Below are 25,028 nucleotides of genomic sequence, written 5' to 3'. Positions count from 1 at the left end.
TATCATTCACAGTGTCTGCCTGGCTTAACAACATGCAATTCCAAACTGCAAACGGCAAACGGCAAACGGCAAACACAGCAATTAAAGCCAATGAATTGACAAGAAACTGCTGGCCCAGGCGAAAAATCTGCCAAACAATTGTTATCTGCCAGCGAACAGAGACAATTGCCGCCTTTGTCTTTTGGCCAAATTCAGGGTGAGGCCGCCAGCGAAATGTTGGCCAAATTGTGGGGTACTTTTCTGCAATGATTCGCCAGTATTTTTAAATACTAAAAATACAATTTGCATACTCGTATTACCTTAAAAAGATGAATGAATGGAATAGTTACTCTTGACTGGTTGTACAAAACAATGAGCTATGTTTCGGGCAAAGGTTTTCTCTCAACTCCATCTGTGCCTATATATTGTATGAAATATCTTGAAAGTGCAAATAATACAAAATTCGTGTGCCTCTAGGCCTAAACTAATGCTTTAAAATTACGCATAAAATAATTTCCGGCTCTCGAAAGCAGTTTTTCCTCCTCAACTCTAAATATATTCATCTTTCATTGAAGGCACTTGAAGAACAACAAAATATATAAATTATAAATTATGCACAAATTGCAATTAAGGTCAGGTTTGAGTGGTCGTCTGCTGCTTGATCTGCTTATAGTGAAAATCCCCACATTTAATTACAAAAACGGAAACAGATTAATTTCGAGCAATTGAGCCACGTAATTAAGCAGCGCGATGAGGACGATGCTGTAGATTACGTTTTGCTGCTCCAGCAAATGATTCTCGATTTTGCAACTTCCACATCCACAAAGTCTCCGTCTGAGTTGCACGCTCATGAATTTGCGGTTTGTTTGGGGCCTTGGCCATAACGGTATACACGTAGTAAGTATGAGAGTGCAACACGCTGCGCTTTTGCCCGGCATGCTGTTTTGTGTTTGTAAACTCAATGGTTCTGAATGAAATATTCGAATCGGCAGTGGCAAAAGGTTATAAATTCGACATGGTCTGCAGCTGAAGTTCTCGGGCTAAATGCGGTAAATCTTGTGGCACGAATATGAAATCAATTTTACGGATATTGGTATTTCAGATACGAATTTATTTGCGGTTTTGCAGAAATTTATGAATAAAGGTGTTTTATTAATCATTCAGCGGGGTTACTTTTACAAAACAAAATATAAGCTGACTAAGAAATTCAAAACAAATGGCTGCCTTAAAAATTATTCAGATCTGGCAGTAGAATTTCCAGTAATTACCATAACCATACTCGTATCTTAAGTTTAAGCTTCTTGCATGATTTCCATGGAAATGATAGACCAAACAAACACCAATTCATTTTCTAGTATCGCTTGCAGTTTTTTCTGTCTTGTTATGCTCACTTTCGCTGGCAAGAAAAACGACCAAAACAAACGAAATAAATAAGGCGGCAATAAAAGCGATAAAATAGAAATAAAATATGTAAAAAAAAACCGAAAAACGCTTTGGGGGCCCAAGTACTGGACCTCTAGTCGCCCGCCCCGTGTAACTCGACCACGCCCACTCTACGTTTTGGCGATTTGATCAAAATGCGCATAAATTTGTGGCCAGCACTGTTGTGTTTGTACGCCTGTGTGTGTGTGTGTGTGTGTGCGCGATTTCTGCCAAGTGAGTCGTCCGTGGCGCCCACTGTCCATGTGGGTGGTCGGTCAACTGTGGAAAATTGGAGAAAAGACCATTTGCATCTTTCTCTCCGGTTTGCAAGTGTGTAGATCTTTGTACACCGGCAAAAATGGGTGTATTGTGATGTCTTAAATACGATATTTCAAATTTTAGTCGATTATACTTGTAGATATGTAAATGTAAAATTTGTTTAGTATTTAAACTACAAATACATTTTTATTTGATCATAAATGTGATAGACGTCAGTAATCTGGAAAAATTATTGAATGCATTGAACGAATTGATAAATTTTTACATAATTTTGATCTTTCATGCTGAAACTCTATATTCCTGTGCATCTACGAGTATGTGATTGACTTCGAATTCTAAAACACGAAACTTTTGCATTTAATTGGGCAAATTTGCGCGAGTCAAGCAAGGGATATGAGCAAAGTTGAGGTGCAACAAAGTGTTTTTATTCAGCTTTGAAGCGAGTGAGAAGAAAAGTTTTTTCCTTTGAGCCTGGGAAAACGCAGGAGATGAGATATTTGGCTGACATCAATCAGCCGGAGATCTTTGCATTTTGTCTGTTTTTCTTTTTTGGGGGCCGGTGTTTGTTTGTTATTTTATCTGCGACACGATGACGTTTTCAAAGACCAAAAACTAAAAAACTAAAAAATCCGATGAGTGAAAGTACATTTTCGTATGTGGCACTGCAGTTGTTGTCATTTCATTTCATTTCTTTTGGCCGGGCCGTAATGTGTGTAAAGTTTGCAACCGTCGACAGACGACTTCTCATGGCTGTTTGTCTCTTCGGCTTTTGATTGTCTGGCGATAGCCAATAGAGATTTTCATTTGTCAGTCAAAACAGCCACGGCGAAACAAAAGCCGATTCCGAATCCAAAACAACGATAGACGAAAGACGAGACGCGTCTGTCAATGACACAGAAAGAGAGTTTAAATCTACGAAGACCACGAGCATGATGTGTACTTGTTGCACTGGGTCTGATTAGACTTTTGCTGATGTTCGAGTATCTGTTTTTCACTTTCCCTCTCGCTGGCGTCTCGTTTCTTCTTCGGTTTCTTCTGCGTCATCGAGAGATTTCCAAATCTCCAATCGCGCGGCACGTGCTCAGCCACTGGGTGAAGACTGTCTGTGGGATTCTTCCAAAAACTTTTGATTAAGGGCTACGATTACGAGATCAGTTTTTTTTTTACCGGAAGTGCACTTGCCCTGTGCATCACAACCGCCAAGAGTATGGGTGAAAAATGTGGATACCTAGTAGACTTCGGGTATTCCCGACTGCAACCTTCTTCGGAATCTACAGAAGTTCTTTATAATAAAGTAATTTGTTTTCCCATAAAGTATGTCAAAATAATATGTATGTACCTTTCAGCAACACTAAACCAAAAACGTTTCATCATTAAAATCTAATTATCAGATTTCTTGAAATTGAACCATAAAGGATGAATAGCATAGTCGACTTAAAATGGGTATTATATAATGACAACTATTGAGCACATTCTTACATTTGCTTCGAACTGATAAATATGTTATATTTAATAATTAGTAATTTAACCTGATAAATTCGAACCATCTCCGTTAAGCCCTTTGTGACGGAAGAGTTTTCGCTTTTGGCCACCAGCATTCAAGCTCCGTTGAACAATGACCTCAGTTAATTCGTTTTTAATGATTCCGAAACTTGTCCTTCAAAATTAATTACGCCCTTTACTTTACCAAAAGCATATATGTATGTACATACACAGCAATATAGTGCAGGTACCTTGCCCATGTGAACTTTGCTCTGAAGGCATGAACTTTACACTCTGCACATTAATCTCGGCTAGGCTCAGCTGAGCCGACTAATTACGCTGGCAATCTTTTAATTATGGTCCAACAGTTTCGGAAAATGAAACAAGAGCGACCCACAAAAGATTTGTTAGTATTTTCCAGCAGTTTTCTACCACTCATTACCAGCGATTCTTGTCACTAATCACAATGCTGATGGCTGAGGAACCAAATTAAAAAGAGACACGAGTTCTAAAAAAAAAGCAGCTAAAAAAAACATCAACAAATGTAACTGGGTCAAGTTGTTGTTGCCTGTGCTGCCGTTGAAAAATACAAAATAATTGTGGAAAATCTCAAGATCTTTTTATCTGCGGTTTTATTTTGTTGTCTTTCGGTTTTGTTTAGTTTTCGTACGTTTAATGCCCTGGCGGATGGCCGGATCGACGAACTGGGGAACTGGGCCGAGTTTCAATTAAGTTTTCAGTCCGAAAGCCAACTCACGCCCCCCCCCAATAATGGGTCTTCGGATGGGTTTTCCTATCCCCACAACTTTTGTACACCTTACGCACTCGAGAAGCGCGGAGAAAGGCTTGAGAATTCTGAAAGTGGCCAATTTGGGTGCATTAGGCAATTAGAGGTAATCAGCCTTGCTGGTAATTACCTTTTCACAATTATTCTAATGAATTCAGGGAAGTGTTTCCGCTTTCGGTTATGATGATTGATAAGTTCTGACTGCTCTTTTTTACTTAAATTATGGAAATCCTAGAAGAAATGAGATCCTTGGTGCGTTTTTACATTGCCAAATGACTTAAATCTTAAATTAAATTCAAAAAATTCTTAAATGATCTCTTTGCTCTCTAATAATGTTCCTAATATTGGTGTGATCTTAATTGTTAACTGTTTAAGTCTTGTTCTTGCTAATCAAACAGATTGCAGTATTGAATATTTATTTGCCCAGTAATCGGTAAATATTTTTGATAAATGACAGATGTTTCCGTCCCCCACCCCAATGCCCCTGTAATTATAGGCCGCCAAAATAATCGATGAAAATGGGGAAAGGTGACTTCGTGCGATTTTCACGTCGGACATCCCAAGCGGACCATTGCCCAACTGGACGGGAGTCAATAAAAATAATTTCGCGAAAGTTGTCGCACAATATGGTCGCGCGTTGAGTGTTTACTTCATTTTCATTAAGTTGTATTTTTAAGTTTTATTTTCTCCGGCTCTTTATTAGATTGTAATGTTTAATGCTGCCGATGGCTGCAGTGCCGCAAGTTGCCAGTCGCCGCATTTCGCAGCCATAATTCAACTAATTAAATGCGCATGAAAAATTCAGCACTCGAACAGGCAAACTTGACAAATGGTATTAGGTTTTTGCCACGGGGAGGGGGCATATCAAATGCCAAGCCAAAAACTTGGGGATGAAACGCACTGTGAAATGTTTCAATTTGAAATGCACAACGAATTAATGCATTTTTTAGAGATTGGAGATTGGAAATAGTTTGAATTAGTCATGGGAAAAAGTTAACAAGCGTGAGTTGGCAGTTGGGATAGGTCAAGCTGGGTAATGTATAAGTAATATTATTTCAATTTAGTACGTATAAAAACGGTCACCCAATACTTCCCTGAGTACTAACCTCCTTTTTTATTACCTTAAGCTAAAAACCTCTGAAACACCAATTTCTCTTAACTCGGGACTACGATTTCCCCAGATACTGAAAGCTTTACCTAATCCAACCGACCAATTACCGGATTATTGTTAAATCTCTGGATCTTCGCTGGCCACTTAGTGGATTAGTGGAATTAACCAGATTAGCCATGGCTCGGATCATATGTGTTCCAAGCTCGTTAATGGCGCCCAGAGACTTTGGATCGAGAGATGGTTTTCCCAATCAATTAGCTCTGACCTCCAGGTGCCCTTCGGACCTGCACTCGCTGCGGGAGGTTTTCCATTTTCCCTTTCTTTCCTTTGCCCGCAAAAGCCATTGATCATTTTGTATGGATTGGCCGCGATCGCCGACACGATATTGCCCTAGGTTTTGGCTACCGTTCCGACTGGCCACTACCAATGAGCCGAGACCCCAAAGCCCAAACCAAAACAAAACCCAAGCCCAAAACTACCTGGTCAACAGCAGGCAACTTACAACTACTTGGGCGCAACTTTCACTAATTTTCAATGCGAGCAAACTTGATTGGTAAATTGCGGCAGCAGGACGCACTTCGTTTAATATTTCTCACCCATTCTCAGTCGCACCTGAGTTTGATTTGACTTTTCAAGCTCGCCCAAACGCCCAATCAATTGAACACTTTTCCACTTTATTTTCCACACTAATTGGAATGGACACGAGGGACTTCAGAATGCTTCCCAGTTTCGTGCCGACATTGCCAATTTTGATACTCTGGATTGAAAACCATTCGGATGATAAAGTAATAACAGAGCATTAAAAGCAAATAAATTACATTAGATTAAATCTTGTATTTAAATAAGTTGTTGAAAGTGGCTCATAAATATTTATTAATCCATGTAAAAGATATATTTATAATTGAAGTGCTTTGAGATATAAAAATTTGATTTGCTTGCACTGAATTGCCAATTCAATTTGGTAACCAATTTAAATAAACATTACAATTTTCACAGTTGACTTCCTTGCAAGGGTAAGAAACTATTGGATATTAATTAATGAATAATTGTAGAAATAATGACCGCCATGGAATTTTTAATTATTTGGAAAAATATCGAAAAAGGAATGCTAACAACCTATTACAGTATCCCAAGAATCATTTATTAAGGAACAATAGCACATCCCTCACCTTTGGATAGTTAAAATTTCCCTCAAATGAAAGCTCGAACTGCAATTTTCTTTCTGGCCTTCCGACGTTGCCGACGTTTTATCATTTTATTATGACACGCAAATGGCAAAATTAGTGAAACATATATACATATTTGAAAGGGGGCAGCGGGGGAAGTGTCGGCTGCTGTGCTATAATTATATTATAAAATGGGTCCATATAATAGACTTGTTTTTTGCCCCCGGCTAATTTGCAATGTTGGCCAAATCTGTTGGTGTTTTATATTCATTTTATTAATGCTGGTGCCGCCGTTGCAACTTTTGCTGCATTAATTGGCTTGTTTTGCTTAATAATGATTATTGGTTTTTATGACTCTTTGATTATGCGATGATGCATCGAAAAAAGCTGGTCTGCGAAGAAAGTCTCTGCAGTGGCTCTTGTTTTTCCCCAGCTTTTTATGTTTTATGTTTTATTTTCCGCCGGCTCTTTGGCGAGGTGTTGAGCATTTTGTTGGAGTTGATGGCTTGTCAGTCAGGCAACTCAACTGCCGGACTGACCTGACAGACATTGTCGGTCTGTTTTAAAACGCCGGACCGCTTCTATGTCTGCTTATGCTGGCTGGTGGTGTGCTGCTGTCTTAATTATGTAATGTGCGCTTTTGAAGACAATCTAAATGGCCGCCAGTTGTGGAAAACAAACACGAACCTCGGTGGCCCAGAAACGCCTGGAAAGCGGAGGAAACTGACCGGGAAGTCGACCATTGAGATGCTCTTAGGCGCTGAACTTGGGAACCTATTCAATACAAATTTTATCAATTCAGTTTACAGCAATCGATTTGTCATTCGTATATCGAAATGATGGTAAAATTAGTGAATAGAATTTTAAAAGGCAGCCTATGTATCCTGCAGGATAAAAATGTGTACAAAGAGCAGAGTGCTTAGAAGATTCGCTATACCTTACCCTACTTTATAGGGTATGCTGCATAATTATATGCACTTGATCGGCGCATAGTGTGTGAGCGAGATGGAGCGCCAAAATGTGCAACTCAAGTGGACAGCCAAGTGGACAGCGAATTATGAATGATGACGCAATGCGGTCTCATCGATGGAGCTGGAAAAACCGTTGCACCGTTGAACTGGGACGGACCCAACCTGCCAGTTGCTCCTGGTTGAAGCTCTTGACCCCGTTTCATGCGGCATGATGACTGCTGAGAAAAGCCAAAAGTAGAGCCAAAAATATCAAAATCTCAAAACGCTTCAGAAACTTTTGGACGCCCCCGAAACTCGTGTTGCATTTTAATTGCGCTGCGATTAAGCAATTACATAAAATTAAAAACAAAAGTTGATTTCAAACTAAGTGATTACGGCAGAGGCAGTCCGCAGCAGAAGAGCAATGCCCAAGAAGAAAGTGAAAAAGAGCGAAGAAAGCTGCCGAAGAAACGCAAAAAGACGCAAGAAAAACGATTAGTTAGTTACATTCGCTTAGCAAAATGTTGAATAATTACTCATAATTATCATAATTCAACTAAATACCTGTGCGGGCGGTTGCATCAGCCCAATTTGCACCACTAACCCACCGAAGAGCCACCGGAGAAGCTCCGCACCACTTTAGCACGCAATCCCCTGCACACTTGGCTGGTTAATTTATGTCATGATTCCGCACATAAATTCCAAAGGAATTTTCCTATAAATTACACGGGGGCTTTTCCCTGTCGCCCAGCAATTCGTTGTTTTAAGTTAGCAAAGATGTCAGCGATTTTGTTTTTATCGTGTGTGTTTTCTTCTTCAGATTTTCCTGCAACATCATTACGAAATGAGACGTTTCTTCTCGGTCTTGTTTTTCTTTTTTCGCTCCTCCTTTCGTACCGTTGCACACGAGATTTTCCCCCTGCTGCCCAGTGAAAAGTCGGATGGGGCCAAAGATCCCCGTGACATTTCCACATGCAATAAGGCCTCATCTTGGGGGGAAAAAAATACATTTTGGCATGCGCTGACACGAAGAAAACATTAAACATTCTTTGAGGCCAAAAGGAAAATTGTGAGGGCGCGGTTTCTTGCTGGGCTGCATCAATAAATTTAGCTCATAACGCTGAGTGACAGTAATGTGTCATCAGCGGGTGGAAATAGTTTTCAACGAAGTGGGAGTTTTCCTCCTCAGTAGTGGTCGTGCATTTCTGTGGACTGGGAAATGAGTTTTGTCGGACCGACGAGGTGGCACATCCATTTGATCTGATTTACACGGATTCCACGCTGGATATATAGCGGCTAACCACACAGATTTATTAGGCATAAATATTTATCTGGACGGGGGAAGCCATTCAATTATGGAGCTCTGTCATTAAGTTTACTGGGCTTGGATATTTTAATTAAAAGCATAGGTAAATATAAAATTCTCTAGCTAATATATAAAAATAAGGTATTTAACCGCGTAAAAAATCGTTACCTTTCAAAAAACTATCTCAGTCAGTTTCTATTTAGTTTTTTATTTATTGAAAATCTTTTTATGAGATAAGTGATTTTGGATAGTTGGAAAACTATAGTCATTAAATGGGTTAGCTTATTGTTATTTCGTTATCATATAAATATGAGAAAGCATTTTAGTGCTATAACCATACCTTTTCCTCCCCCACCTAAATTTTCAAATGCCAACTCCGAATGCATCCCTTAAAAACTCATGAAAATAATTTAAAATTTCGCCTCGTTAAACTGCAACTTGAAATCCCGACCGCTAACCTGTTCGTATTGGGTGCCAACTAATGAAATCATCAACCTGTGGCCACACAATCCATCAAACTTAAGTCCAGAAAGCGACAGGGGCCAAAAGTGTTAAACAATTTTCCGCACACACAAACGAAACGCAGTTTCCGAACCCGAGATGCAAATGAAGTTTTCGACTTATGCCGAGTCTCGTTTTTTAAATTTCTGTTAGGTTTGAAGCAGGAGGTTCGCATGTGCGCATAATTTAAAATAATGACGGCACATGCTGCTTGCTTAACGCGTCTGAACCGAAAGAGATCGATCTGGAGGCTGGTGAATCCAATTTGGCCCGAACCCCAGGCGGATGATGCCTAATGGCTGCGCCTGATGAATCGAAGAGGCACACACGCCAAATGATTGGTGTGTAAGGTGTATAACAGGTGTCACTCTCACTTTCGTTCGTTGGTGCTAGCCTACATACATAACAATTAGGCAACAAAACGAGTGGCCAAACTCACACGCAATTATGGCATCCTTGCCGTATCGCCGACTTGTGATCAGTGATCGCAGATCGCCACTGCCAGTGCCACTGTCTCCTTATATTTTCCTCTCGCCTTTTTGTCACTTTCCTTTTGCAATGCAAATTTCTCGTGCCGACTATTAATTGCTAATGGCATTCAACAGCCAAAAAACTAAAGGAGAAATAACCGCTGAGACAAACGCCAAGAAAAAACCAGCCATAAAAATCGTCAACCAAATGCGGCAACCTGGCTCTAATATCCCCCACTCCATCCCATCTCCTCCAGTCACCTGAATTTTCCTTCTCCTGCCCACGAAGATCGCTGCTCATTCACAGTAGGCAGTTTTCAGCTACCGCGGCTTATATGCAGATTTCGAGGAAAGTTTCTCTGCTTTGCGAATCCTGTTTTAGGATTTTTATTAACCAAAGCTTTATGAGCGCCTGAATTTATGAATATTTAGAGACCTAAAACATAGCTGCACTCATCACAAATCACGCGCATGATTTTTATGCGTATTAAGACATTCAAATGAATTTGACACAGTTTTCTTGAAATTCGAGTGAAAGAAAGCGGCTCAAAATTGCAACTATTTTTACTTCAAAAGTATTTATATATCACAGATTTCCTTTATATCTAAGCAATAATTAAATCTGAAATCTTGGCATTGATTAAGCTTTCATTTAGGTACACTAATACAATAAAAATAAATGAAATCTGAAATGAAATCCTATTTATTTACAGCTCTTTTAAGTCAAGTACAAATTTGCATGAATGCCGTGAATGATCTGCTAGTTGCAGTTGAGTCCAAACAATTTGTCCTGGGGCACTGAAAATAAAACTTTCTTTGCGCAGAGTGGTGTTACCCTCCACCTCCGACTTATCCACCGAAACATCCAAAGTGTCTATAACTCCCTCTTTTTGGGCTTATCGGCAATCTTTAGACGTTGGCACGTTTCGTTCATTGCCTTGGCTTCAGTTGTTGTTGTTGTTGTTGTTGTTGCTATTGACGTGTTGCCAAATGACCATATTCAAGCTTTTATTGTGGCTCGTATTAGATTGCCATGGCCAATGCATAAATCTGTTATTGAATGCGAGCCCGAATTGGAATCGGAATCCGATCGAGAGCGATTCCAAGAAAGCCAGTGTAAGGCCAAAAAATAAAAGGCATTTGACTCTGGACAAACGATTCGACTTTATGCATTCTTATTCGCAAATTTTTTAAGATATTTATTCACAAGTTCACCGTTTTAACCTCTTCTCAATTAAACAAAAAAAAATAGTTAAATTAAACAAAGGCATATTAATATTTGATATGGTTTTTTTCTTCTATGATAATACTAATAAAATCCGAATCCGAAAGGGCTTAATTATTAATATATAATAATAATATATATAATAATATATAATTAATATTGATTAAATACCGAGCAATGACTACTTATTATTTAAATAACAATGTTTTAACCAGTTCACACGTTTCTAATGAACTGAGGACCATGACAAGCACCAACTATTAGAGTTTGAAATGCCGCCAATTACCAACTGAAGTGGATGTGCTAAAAAGTTCCCACTTACATATTTCATTTTCGCATACCTTTCAAAGAGTGGAAAGTTCTGGCCCGCGGTGAGTCACTAAGCTCCTTATTGGACACGGTTCCAGCGCTTAAAAGTCAACGGCATAAAGGCGATCTCCTATCGCAGTTCTCCCTCTCGTTCTAATAAGCCAAACAATAAATCATCATCGAGGCTTATATTTTTAGCAGATTTCTTAGCCAAAACTCTGCTGACTCACGATCCCTGAAGAGCTCCAGGCAGCTCCATACATACACAAGTAGATATGTATGTACATGGGTTCCCATTCCCAGACTGGAACGGCGCTTCGCTTTGAGCCTTCATCGCGTCTCTTTTGGCTTTCCTGTTGTTCTTCTTAAGCTAACAAATTCTGGCATGGTCCAAAAAAAAAAAAAGCGAGGAGATGGGGGCCTTGGGCGACCGCAGGGATGGCAGGGCGAAAAAACAGGCTTGGGCACATTTCTGGACATCACGCAAGGAGAAGGAGGCATCGAGTGGCTGCGGATCGGTGGCATCGCAATCGGAATCGGAGGTAGGAGAAAGTCCCCACAAAGGGCGGTAAAGAATCTCCAGATCTGATACCACGTTCCCAAAAACACTGAAAAAAATGTGTAATGATAAAACCGTGAAAGAAATGAAGTCTACAAGCATAAATCCAAATTTGGTTAGTAATTGGTAGTGATAAAATAAATAAAAAAGAGTTTTTATAATTTTTACTATATATAATTGTATATATAATATATAATATATATAATTTGTTGTAATTGTTGTATTGTTGTATTATTTAATCCTAAAGGACATGTTGCCAAATAACAAACCATATTTTTGAAGAGTGTTCTTCGGCCAGCTGCCAAGACACACGAAATTGTGTTTTCCAAGTAGCCCAGCAACGAAATTTGTTGTATGACTTACATTAGTGGGTGCATGCCCCCCCTTTCGCCGCCCCCCTAAAGGTTTGGGGCATTTTTTATTTTTGGCCGGCATTGTTTGGCAAGCGGGCAGCCACATTTGCAGCAGCAGCAGCAGCAGTAGAATTGACATTTCCTTTTACAACATCCAACAAGCTCTGCAAAATGAAAACGATAAATCAGAAACAGCAGCGGCGAGCGTTTTCCATGTGATTGTCACGCTTGAAGGACTTTTCTCGTGGAAAGCGCCAGCAACAAAAACCCAAGCAAAAATCAAAACAACAAAGGCGAAAATGAATTTGTTGCCTTTCTTGTTGGCCGCTGCTGTTAACAGCATTTGTTGCAGTTGTTTTTTATGAACTAGGTTACTATGTTTGTTGAGTAATTGAGTATAGTTTTTTCGCACACACGAACGAATGTGTCCATTGTTGTTTTTCTCTTTATCGTTGTCGATTAGGAAGCTGCCTCACATGCAACATGCTTTTTTATTTCTTGGCAGGAAGTCAGAGATTTTATGGGCGGTGGGGGTGGTTTTTGGCCATTTGTAAGTTACGCTGCAAATTAGCTTTATCCTTATAGGGTTATATGCTCTACGGAAATAATTTATTACATTAATTAAAAGTTCAGTCAGGCAATTATATATTGTACATATAAACGTTGCTTAATGAGCATTTGTTTGCAAAGCCAACATCTCGTTTGAGCAATATACGTTTTATTTTCCTATTGCTAACAAAAACTAAGATTTTTAATATATACATGTATGGATTATTTTATGAAAGATACCCTTTACAATCTTTAGCTATTTCCCAAACCAAAACGATTTGCAGGCGAACTGCTTGACCTACCTTATGCTTCCTAGTCCACTTATCACTTCGTTATTTTTTTCTTTCCGTTCGAATTGGATTTCCCACTCCTTGCTTCCTTCTCTTCAGTCACGTTCCAGCTTCTCGTTTTATTCGTCACTATCCCCGCACCCTGCACTCTTTTCGACTGGCTGTGCTGTGATCTAATTACTGTATTTGCTGTCCGTTTTGACTGCTGTCTGCTACTTTTCCCACCACCCCCTCGCCTTTGAAAAGCCTGTTTAATTTCGTCGTGCTCTGCTAGTGACTCCTTTTTGCTCCCACCTCTCATCACCTCCCCGCCGCCATCATCATCCGCATCATCATCATCGCAACTAACTAACTCCAACTGTCTCTTGCACTCTTTGGGGCTTGTGTTTCAATTTGGCGCATTTGCTTTTAGTTTGTGATCGAAAAAACCATTTACACTCTCGTAACGACGAAATTTTCATGTAAAATTTCAGTCTAGTGACGAAAGACCTTAAATATTTTTAACCCTAAAAGATGTTTGTTTTGCTTTACCTAAATGTATATACATATTTATTTAAATTCACCGGATAGCTTCATATTGGTTTCACCACTGGTACATCGTAGTAGCTTTCCTCACTAAGTAAATCGCTTTTTACAGAGAAGTCGACATCTGAAGATACCCACTGATACCCTTTTAAGTTGGCTGTCGGATGAGATTCGATTATGACATCACTTGGAATTTAGGAAGGACTTTGACACAAGAGAACACTCAGCCCTGAATATATTATTATCGACAGTTCCCTCCTTGTCCTGCCGCTGCGGCTTTCATTACGCGAATTTCCGTGACTGGACTATAAAAGTACTGGAATCCATAAGGAAACCGATTTTGATGGTGCTGACAATGCATGCATCAATTTTCACTTTCCACGATACCAGATACACAAATACTTATTTATATAAGTGGTGTATATTGGCCCAGTCAACAAAAAAAAAAAAAGAAATCCTTGTACGTGAGGTTTGACTTCGAGGTCGCAACATCTTAAGTATCAGAAATTTCACCTCAGCTGCCGTAAGCCAAAGATTGAGATCCCAAACCAAACAAAAATAATAAACATTTTAAAGATAAACAACAACCACAGCAGAAATGGGCTTTTTATAAAGCTTTGGAGGAATATCTCTTCGATTTAAGTACTATTTATTAATTATAATTCAAACAGTGTAAGCCGATCTTTGCGATTTTTTATTTCGTGTTGCGTGGATTTTGCAATTCGAGATGAAAGTTTGTCGCATGCATTACCGAGATTACATCACCGCAGCCGGCGAAAGAGTTGGATATACAGGTAAAAGAAAGAGAGGGAGTGGACTTTTGAGGGGGAGTTACATTCCCAACTGAGGCAGTCAGTCATTCAGTCAGTTCAGTTGGTCAAACGTGTTTACATAAAGCTAAATATAGGCACGGACAAATGTACAAACAGGACGAACAAACATTTTGCACTAGAGCAGGATAGCACCCATTCAGCCGGAGTGAAAGAGACGGCCTGAGGGAGAGCGAGAGAGACCCCGACTTAGATGGACAGCCAGTCAAATGGTCTTGTTAATTTCCATTTTTCTATGCAAATTCCAACTTCCTCGACTCACTACGAAAATGGCAATAAATGCAGCGGGTTGCAGGAAAAATGCAAAAAAAAAATAAAAATTTGACTTGCCATAAAAATTGAAATCCAAAATGTGGCAGCAGCAAATGGGCAAGGGGCGTGAGGCAAGCGGCGATGGGACAGTGGGCGTCTGTTAGGCAACCTCTGTGGGGGCATGGAAAATGGGGAAAATGGAAAATATGCCACAGCCACATGACACACAGACGCAGTTGGAGAAAAGTCAACGTGCAAAAATAACAAACAACTGTCAAATGTCTGACAAACGAGACAAGGAAAAAGACAAAACTTGCCCACAACCACCGGCAATAAACGCAAAAAACTCAGCGAAGACTGCATTTTGTGGCCCAGGATTAATGGGAAGCCAACCGAAACCAAACCAAATGCCTATCAAATTGCACACAGAGCGTGGCGGCTATCAAATTTCAGCTACTAGACGTAGTTTAATTAGTGTGGTATAATATGTATTCAGAAAATTAAATGGGATCCAATACATTTAAATATTTGATCGTGGTATTTGCAATATAGAAAAATAAACTGTGATTTTCAGTATTAAAAAAAAATCAACGCAAATAATTTTTAAATTTTTATTTCGCCAAGCTAAGAAATATTAATCACATGATCATTTCCAAAAATATTATAGTAAGAATTTCATAAAAAATAGAAAATGATTTGAAACTTAACAAGTGAATTTTTAATGATTTTTCAAATACAAAATTACTTTTTGATTCAATGAAACAAATTAACTCTCTTGAAATAAAGCCATAAGAGAATGAATTTTAATTTTATACCAAAAAAGAAGTTCTAAAAAAAGGTACTTTTAAATTTAAAACCATAAAATGTATTGAAGTTAAAATAACACCTTTTACTGAAACGACTTTTGATAAAAGCTGTCAGTAGGGGCCTTAAATCGGTTTTGATATTCCCAGCAGCGCGCAAGTGAATAAATCCAGCCATTATCACTTTACTCCGGGTGTTAAGCAATTTCAGTTGATTTTATTACTTTTTTGCGCTTTCCTCTCGTTTTTTTATTTGCAGGCTGTTGTGTTTGCTTTCACGCGGCAACTTAAAGTCAAGCTGAAGCTCCAACCAGGCGGCGCAATCAATGTGAATGCTCCATGGGTTTTGTGGGCCAGCGGGAGGGGTGACGATGAGGGGGGAGGGGGGCACCGGTACGGGGAGCGGGACGGAGAGGCAGAAGCGGCAAGTATGCAGACGCAGACTGGCGAAAGAATGCTGAAATTGAAGATGCGATGCACTGGATGCTTGCATAACGAATCTCGACTGTGTGAGTGGAGCGTGGAGTGCTTATTGTACTGTGGTGTTATCAATGGTTAGTGTTAGCGGCTTCTGTTTACAATCGATCAAAATCGGGCATAACGGCTTGGTCATCCAATTGGGATATGAAAGATAAGTCAAAAATCTTGTGTATTTTAAAGGTAATATGCTAATATCCGACAAAAAATTGTTTTTATACCCACGATTTTTTTATTTTGTCAGTATGTGTGATTGCAACATAATTTTGAAGAAAATCAAAACATTTCAATGGCTTATTATAGCGAAGTAATAGAAAACATAAATTTCATTTAAAAAACTCATGCCATGTTTAAGTAATAAATGTACTGTATTGCTCTTTGCAATATTGTACATTTCTATGCAATGAATATTGAATCGCTTCTGAAAAGTACTACAGTAAACATGATAATTGATATAAAAACATTTTGCAATTTATTTTGAAAACATTTCTGAATTGATAGAGTATTGGAGTGGGCTAGCCTAACGATATGAAAATTCCTGGTGTTATTGCATCGTCTGCCGCAGTGTCTCCGCCTGGCAGACATTTTTCCGGCCACTGCTCCAACTCCGTCTCCAGCTCCCATCTCCGCCGGCAATCTGCATCTTCCGTCGTGGTCTGGACCACTGTTCCACGTCTATGAGATGGCATCCCGTGAGGAGCACATGGGCATGTCATTTCTTGGCTTCGTCGAGCATCTTTGGCATTTCTCAAATTTGCTTTTGTCTTTGGATTGGTATTTCCCCACAATCCTCGACTTGAGTTTGTGTTCCTCATTTTACTTTTTGCTGCTTATGATTTATAATTATTCATTGGTTTTTGCAGCATTCATCAGTTGACAAACGCTAATGATATTCACATCACGTATACGAGAAGTGGGCTCAATGAGAATGGTCATATAGATTGGGGGAGAAAAATCCTTATAATACGGTAGGAAAACAATAAATTATTGAAGAGTGCTTTTGATGAAGAAAAATTCGCATATTTTCTCTTGCCAAACCAGCTTAAATAATTTCTTTTTTCCGTTAACTTCACTTGAATATTCTTATACGACTTTATGACTTTTACGACCTAAAATATTTCACTTAATTTTCCTGCCCACAAATGCAGCTCATTACTTGGATAAAAACGCGCCTGTCAAAATTGAATAGGGAAATGCCTCGTTGGCGCAGAAGAGATTTAAGCCAGGGCAAAAAGAAAATAAAGAAACACAACGGCAGTTGGTCTATTAGCAGAGCGCAAGCTGCCGCCGCATAATGAAAGCGAAAATTTAAATTTTGATACAATTTGGAATATTTCCGCGCTGCTTGTCTGCCCCCCCCCCCCCTAACCACCCACTCCAATCGCAGCCCCACTACGTCAGTCAGCGATCTCCTTCAGTTTTTGCACTTCTCTGCCACAGTTTTCAGTTTGCAAGTTGCCCACTGGCGGCGCAGCAGTCGACAAGTCGACAAAGAAAACAATTCATCATGTTGTACATGGAGGAACCTTTTGGTTTGGTTTTCCTCGAAGTTGGAGCCCGGCTTCAATTTATGCGGCGCTTAAATCGATTGCTTTGCCACATTGCGGCAATTGGATCGCCACCCCTGCCTCCTTGCCTCCCACCACCCCACCAAACGGAGCGAAGTCGTTGTCGTTGAACCGTAAAACTGAAATATGAAGCGGTGCAGGGAGGGGGGGTTTGGGTGATGTGCTTTGCGGGTGGATCGGATCGGATCGGTTGGTGTGCCAAGAGCCTGGCATCGCGTTGAGTGACCACGGACCACGAACCGCGGAACAGGCTCTTGCTTCATTAAGCTATTCATCCATCCATCCAACCATCCAGTCAGCCTTGCAGTCAGCCATTCAGTGATCCCCAGTTCGATCCACTCGATGCGATCGTGTTGTTTTATTTCACTCTTAAATTTGCGCTAACTAGATGTCGCAATTGAAAGTAAGCTGTCAAATATAATCGACGGGGGTGCATGTCGTACGTAGGTGTGGGTGAGCGGCGGCATAAAGCCTCATTAGATTGAAGAAAAGGATTCCAATCCAGTGATCCAGTGATGACGGTTCCCAGTCGTAAAAAATGTGCCAGGCATTTCATTTAAGATCGAACCAAATGAGGAAGTGTTCAAGGAAAAAGGTAATACCTTATCCTTTTCCAAGCCAAGCTTTCATTAAGCCCTAAAGAACCCAAATAATATGGGAAGCTTTATTCAATGATTTGGCCTTGACAAAAATAAAGATTTAGCACAAAATATTTGAGGTTTTCAAGACTTAAGATTTGCCAATTTCAAGGGACTGAAAAAGTGATAAGTTATTTATTTACTCGATTAAGAGTGGGTACAAATAAAACTTTAATTCTGCCGCAATTTAAAGTTCAAGTTCACCACCAGAGAATGCTGGCCATATGGCAATTGAACGATTTGTTTTCGTGCAATTTTGAGCACATAATGACGATCCTCAATTGAAGTTCAAGGCTAAAGCTCAAGGACTTGTTCAATTGTTTTGCGCATTCTCAAATGGGCACTTGACCAGAAACCCCTCGAAATCTTGCTTCGACGTGGTACTGTACAAATTTAATTACTGAATCATAGGCAAAGCCTTCAAAAGTATAAGAAATGCCTGCGGCAAGACAAATATCGTAAAACCAGAAAAGAAAGGTTGTCCAAAGTCTTTAATAGCCTTGTCAAAAAGCTTACCAAAACATTTCAGTTTCAGGTGACAGGTATGTTTTTGGTTTTCTATTAAATTCATCAAATCCGCAATTTTCTTTTGAAAAAAAATTAAGGAAAAAAAACAAACATATTTTTCTGACTGTCTTAAATAAAGGAGCCCGAGGCCCTAAGCCCAAAAGAACATGGTAAATCTGTCGTATTTCTGGGAGCTCTGCTGAGAACTGCTAGTTATAATTGTTAATAATAATTTATGCAAATTTTTTTAGCACCTTTTGAGCTCTGCGGCCAGCGTTTCACCAATTCATATTGTTAGTGATTTGTAAGACAAACAAAAGACTGCCCGCGGAGTCAAAAAGCTGCTGGCAAATTCTCATTTTTTTAGTTTTTTTTTTGGAATGTAGCCAGAAGAAACGTGTTTTCTAACAAAGGCCGACGCTTAATGGGTCGACAAATACAAGCCGCAATAAATAAATAATAAAAAGAAAATGCCCAAAAGGGAGGGGGTTACACACTTGATCTGTATGCCTGGAAATCGTAAAGGTAGAGTCGTATACATGTGGTTATATATATAGAGATGTGGGCGGTGATCTCACCACTTAATTGGCCCCAAACCAAACGAATCTCGCTTTCTGGCCCTGTCTTCCCCCAAAACTTTCTTGTTATGGCTGTGGCGTGCGCTCTGACCGAATTGGGAAGATGAATGGCTCCACAAATGGGGCTACGGGTAGTGTTGGAAATTAAAGTAAATCCCATTCGCCGCCTTATCGTGTAATTTCATTAAATCGTAATTGTTTATGCGAATTCCGTTGGTCTGACGCACCGAAAAAAGACAGTCAACCTAATGCATTTCCACTTAATGCATTTGGACAGTGCGGAAAGCGAACGAATTTGCATGAGAATTGTGATTGACAGTCGGCGCACATGGCGTATACGCAATTATGGATGCGACTGACTATTCTGACATTTCCTAGATTTCGCATGGGTTCAAAGTCCATCAGTGGATATGACCGCCGTAGGGCTTCTAAATGCGATCTGTGGTAATGAGAACAACTCTTTTGGGCACATGACTTTACATCGGCCCAAATAAAATCACTGCTAGATGGTTTTTAATTAACCCATTTTGAGTCATCTGCCCATCCGGTGATTCGGGCAGGAAATGACTTCCAAGCGCCAGCCAAGATTGAAAGGCACTTTAAAAAAAAAAAATCCAAATATACACGAGTCAATGCAAAAACGAATGCCAAAAAATTAGTATACAGTGGAGGCTCAAAAGATTGGTTTATTTTTGGTTATGTAACAGAAAGTCTGTATGCGCATCCAAAAGTTAAGTTAAAGGCATTTCACAGTAAAAGGCTGCATGCCAAATGTTGTGTTTTCTGTATTTTTAAATAATTTTTTTATTTGATTTCTATCTATCTATATCTTTATATCTCCATTTCTATATCTCCATGCTCACTATGGAAAACAGCCAATAAAAATTCAGAAAACCGGCAAGATATTTTGTCAAAGTATTTTCAAGTACCTCTAGTTTTATGTTTTTGATTCTGTTATCCAGATTGAACATTTTCGAGGTCCCACTGTTTGGCTAAAGAAACAGTTGCCAAACACGGCTTACAGTTAACGATAATGATACGAGCATGATGATGTGATGATGTTATTAGGAGCAGAGCCCGTTCGCCTCTCAGACAGAACGACGACAAGATTGCGATCACGGCAGCCTGACTCCAGTTTATAAATTTAGTATTATTTTTTGTTTTTTGTCTTTTTTTCGTACACCTAATTGATTTAATAATCAAGGTTTTAAAGCGAGCTCTCCGATTTTTCTATCGTTTCAGGTCTCCAAAAAAGTTGGCGAGTTGGCGCTCTCCGCGAACGCCGCTCTCCGGCGAAAGAGCGGTCGTGAGACGACTTTTCTTGGCGCCGCAACTTCAGTTTGAATTCGTCGCTCGGTCGGTTCGGTACGATTCGGTTCGCAACTCGCACTCGCATTCGAATTCGAGAGTGAGTACTCACCAAGTGCCCAATGAGTGTTGAGTGATTTAGTGCGCAGGCGTCGCGTTCGCGTTCGAGATGCTGGGATAATATAATGCTGATGTGAAAAGTTCATTCCCAAAATAAGAAGCCACAGAAGTCCGGTCTAAGAAGTGTGCGAAAATAAAGTGAGCCTGGCCAAAAGCAAAACCAAAAAGAGATAAAACTCTGCAAATACGGGTTTCGTTCTTATCGCGTTCTGCGCCGTCTGGTATTTTTTTTTTGTTCGCTGCCCAAGTGCTTGACCATTAAAAAAGAACCTTTCACACACACGCGCGCGCAGTGCCAGATCCTTAAGTCTGAACTCTTGGCGTTATTTTTAGACGGCTAACAAAAAATCTGGGAAAGCAACCAAGAAACCAAGCCACCGAGCAACCCGCCAGCAGAAAGGCACCAACAGAAATGGGCACCAAGTCACCCGGTGGTCCACAGCGCTGCCGTCTGATCTTGCAGCGCTGCCTGGCCATTCAGCTGACCAAGCCCGGCCACACGCCCGAGGACTTTTGGATGTACGACTCGGGATATATGATATTTCAGGTGAGTTTCGATTGGTGCACAGAGAGAAAACCACCGTCGGAGTGTTCCTATGAAGTCCTAAAATTTTTTGTACATAGCTAAGATTTTCTCGTTTGAAATAGTTATAAACCGCAAAAACTTTGTCAAACAAATTCCTTCATAGCTTCAAAGACTTATGTGACGGCAATATGTATAAAAATGTGTCAGAAATGTGCTTCGTTTTGCTTACATAAGAGTCAATGCTGATGTAAAAACGACTTCAGATTAATGTTTATTTTGTATTTAGTATTTAAACGTAATTCCCATGAGGAAACACGTGTTTAAAATGTATTTTTTATTTCCCTGAACTCACACCCTAAAAGCGAGGATGGAAAGTGTTAAGAAAACCATGAATCCTTCGAACATTTAATGTTTTAGGATACTTAGTAGAAAATTTGAAATTTATGTATGTACACATACGTATAATATGATATGCAAGTATAACCAGTGATTCTTAACTGGTATTTTTCCGAGTGTGGCTCCCGCGTTGCTTTCAGCTTCTTCTGCTTTTAATGTGCAAGGAACTGGTTTGCCGACTGGTTGTCCAGTTTGAACTGCAAAAAGTGCGTGAGGCAGAGCGAGGAGATGGGCACTATGCTGCGGCAGAAAGAGACAGGCAACGGAGGTGACGATGGACTGTAACTCCCGCTCAAGGTCAGTCGCTACGTTGGGGTTTTGGGGTGGCGGTGGGGTTTCGCCTTTATTCGCGACCACTTCCCATGAAAATAAATGGCCCGGAACGAAATGGGGCAGAAAATCCCCCTAACAGGTTGCTGGGTTCCGTTTTCCAGGGCGTCATCCAGACTAGACCCAGACCATGCTGCAAACAAACATTGAACACTTGCAACAAACGTATTGCACATGCAACATTTGCCATTTTCTTGTCCCTTTTTCTTTATTACCCACCGCTTTTGTTATTGATGACTTTCGAACAGAAGCCAAAGTCTCCGAAACTTTTTGGCCAGGAAGCCGTTTGCCCCTAGATATAACCCAAAATAACTTATGAGTTCATGGAACTCATGAGTTCAGGCAGACGATCGAAGTTATAAGCTTTATTCGTTTCGGTGACATTTCAACCCGTTCTTACCGGCTGAAAAACGAATTAAAATTTTAAATCAACTTTTTCGGTTTTTTGTTGCGGTCGATGCTGCTGCTTCCGACGTTTTTTTTTAGTTGCTGATTTTTATTGTTGTTTTTTCCATTGTTTATTGCACAAATTGCCAATCGAGATGACGTCATTCCGACAAGTTCAAGTTTGAAGTGTTAATGGATCCAAATGATGAGCCAAATGCTGGTAAAACTTTGAATAATTTGGCTAATGATACGCGTTGAATACCTGTGCGTATATCGAAAGTTTATATTAAATATTTAAGAGCGTTTAAATGGGTATTTAAAAGAAGGAAAATTATAACGCAGAATAGTCATTAATAGTTACAAAGACGTATAATCAAATGTTTTTATAGTTGCAATCGTAATATTCATATATTCAGAAGTACTTCCTCAATTTCAAATCAAGGCTTATTATATTACAATATAATACACCCATTTTGCAGTTACAAGCATAGTAACTAAAGTAACTAGTATAATGAGAGTCAGTTTTACAAGGTCTATTATTAGTTTCTGGCGAGACAATGTCCACCAACACCTTTCTATGAATAACTTAATTTTTCTCACAATGCCGGTTAATTTCAATTTAATTGCTGGCTGCCAAAAAGTGTGAAACTTGAAAAGGCGCTGCCGCTTTATTTTTTGTTTGTCTCTTTTTATTATTGTTAAGCTCAATTTCTGTTGTTCTCGTTTGTGCTTTTATGCTGTATTTTTTATTTTTTTTTATTTTTTGCACTGAGTTTTGCATTGTGCATACTAAAAAGTGTCGCATAAACATTCCCTTGAGTTCATTTTATTTTCTTTAGTTATTTTGTGTGTAAGTAGAAGGCAAAACATAACAATCGCCGGCCATTCATTTTTTGGGTATTTCGAATGAGTTTCGAGCTGGACTAATTAATATTACGTGCCTCAGTTCGGTGTGTAAAAGGGCCAATGCAAAGCGTGCTCTGAATAGAACTATTAATGTGTGCATACATACATATGTACATATATACGAGTATGAAGATTTAGGGGCCAAAAGCATTTAGAGCAGAGCGGAAGAAAAGTGCGTGAATTGATGGAAAAAATGTCGAGAACTTGAATGGGAAAATGCCAAGTGATGAATGGGAAGCCCGATGAATTCGATTCGGGGCAGCTAATGCAGCTACCGAGTATTCATTGTAAATTTCCAAGCTCAATGAAGTGTGAATTATGTAGATTGAGGTGCCGGCGCTTCGCGTTGAGGAAGGGAGATATATTCGTATATACACTCATATATGTATGTACATATATGCATTCCCTAAGGCGGGTCTTCTGCACAACCATCGACCATATCGAATGGGCAAGAGTTTCCGGTGATGTTGCTCAAGTTTTAGGGCGTGCCATAATTTAAAAAGTTTTTGTACCGTTGAGAAACGCTTACAAGACAATAGTAAGGTTAAAGAACAAAGATTGAGATACTTTATTTCTGGCTTTTTACTAAATGAGCCTATAAAAAATATATATTTTGTGCCCAAAAAAGAGTACTCATTACAAAAAAAAAACCTTGAGAGCTAAAGAATTACGTGAAAAATCAGTAAAGAGACTTCTGGAGCTCTGAACATTTTCTACACCTTTCTACTATCAGGGTATTGACATATCACCGTAAACGTAGTGACGAAGCGCACCATGCGAAAGTGCGAAGGTGACCATTATACAGCGCAAAAACTAAAGGGATTCCGAACGGTTTTGCACAAAAGTTGTCATATCAACTTATATGGCGAAAACGATTTTCTGTTTGTCTACCGTGAAACTAATAATTATTTACAAACAAAAGCAAAAATTTTGACACTAATTTAAGTCTTATAGCACTGTCGCTATTAAAAGATCGATAAATTTTAAGGAAGTCGTTGTTATTACGCATACATATTCGTTACTTTCCTAACGACCATGTTCAGCATAACAATGAATACAATTAAACCTGAGAAAAACATACATTTTTAGCAATAATAAATGTGCTGAATATACACAAAGACCATAAAGTTTCTCCTATTTAAGCGTTGAGCTTGGGCTCTCGTTGCCATTTTTTCAGCAAAACTCTAAATGTCAGTTCAGCTGGGGAGGAAACTGATTTAAGGCCGCAATGCCAGACTCAATTTCCAGGCATTTAAAATCTGTTTTTATTATTTGCGCAAATTTGTCAGGCGTGCGGCTTGCGGCGTGGCTTGAAACTTGGAACTTGGCAAAAATACAAAAAACTTAAGTATCGAACAACAAACAGTCGAGGACCAGACTTGACTTCAAACTCTGATCTCCTGAGTGCCCCGAGCTGATCTCTGAACTGTTTCGTTGTTTCTCTGGTTTTTTGCTTAATTTTGTTGCTTTCTGTTGCCGTGTTTAGTGTTCGGTTTCAGTGTTTAGTGTCTGGTTGCACGCAAATTACTTCACCTAAATCAACTTGTTTTAGTTGTGCTCTCGGTGCTCCGAGCCAAATTAATAAGCCTGCAACAAGTTTTGAAATATCTCTACGGATGCGAGCTGATTGCGTCATGTCAAGAGCGCGGGAGTCGCTTTCTGCCGTTCTGCGAATCTGAGAACCGCCTGAGATTTGCAGGTCCATAAAATCGTTAAGAAACAAATAATAAAAAACATAAATGAACTGTTAGCAAAACTGGCTCTGGAAATATATCTGGGAAATGGAGAGTCTGGGAACGGAATTATTTTGATCGGTCTACAATGAAGGTAAACCTGTGATCGTTATGAAGCAAAGCGATTTGGGAAAGGAAGGCTGATTGCGACACGTTGAGGTGGCATACAATGTGATATCCTTCATCGGCTTATGGGAGTTACAATGGGAATCATTAATAACATTTGCATCTGCCATTTTTTTTTTTTTTTTGGCAGACTGCACATTATTATATGAGATCACTTATTGAAAATGTTATTTGAGTAAGCAAGCTTTAGACAAATTTATATGGAATTCAGGCAATTCATCTCAAATTTAATTTAAAGTTTTTTCTAAAATTAATGATTACTTTTGATGATATGATCTAA

The 25,028-nt window shown here is 39.5% G+C and overlaps 1 protein-coding gene and 1 long non-coding RNA gene across 3 annotated transcripts in view; one reads left to right on the top strand and one right to left on the bottom strand.

The window, feature by feature from the left end:
• The window catches only part of ko (knockout), a 55,579-nt gene that overhangs the window by 10,808 nt on the left and 19,743 nt on the right, over positions 1–25,028 (top strand). Inside the window, exon 2 of one of the 2 annotated variants that reach the window (NM_079469.3) lies at positions 20,159–20,891. In NM_079469.3, coding sequence (NP_524193.2) covers positions 20,757–20,891 — 135 coding nt within the window. In that variant the 5' untranslated portion in view covers positions 20,159–20,756. Of the gene's footprint in view, positions 1–20,158; positions 20,892–25,028 lie in introns of those variants that run through there. The other variant, NM_001275206.1, reaches the window with a different exon arrangement.
• On the bottom strand, positions 551–939 carry lncRNA:CR45945 (long non-coding RNA:CR45945). The gene has a single exon (NR_133288.1). It is a non-coding gene; the product is annotated as a long non-coding RNA:CR45945 (long non-coding RNA).

The sequence above is a fragment of the Drosophila melanogaster genome, chromosome 3L (genome assembly GCF_000001215.4).
Source record: "Drosophila melanogaster chromosome 3L".
Lineage (NCBI taxonomy): Eukaryota > Metazoa > Arthropoda > Insecta > Diptera > Drosophilidae > Drosophila > Drosophila melanogaster.
Note: the sequence above shows the minus strand (reverse complement) of the source record. Positions and strands in the feature narration are given on the sequence as shown.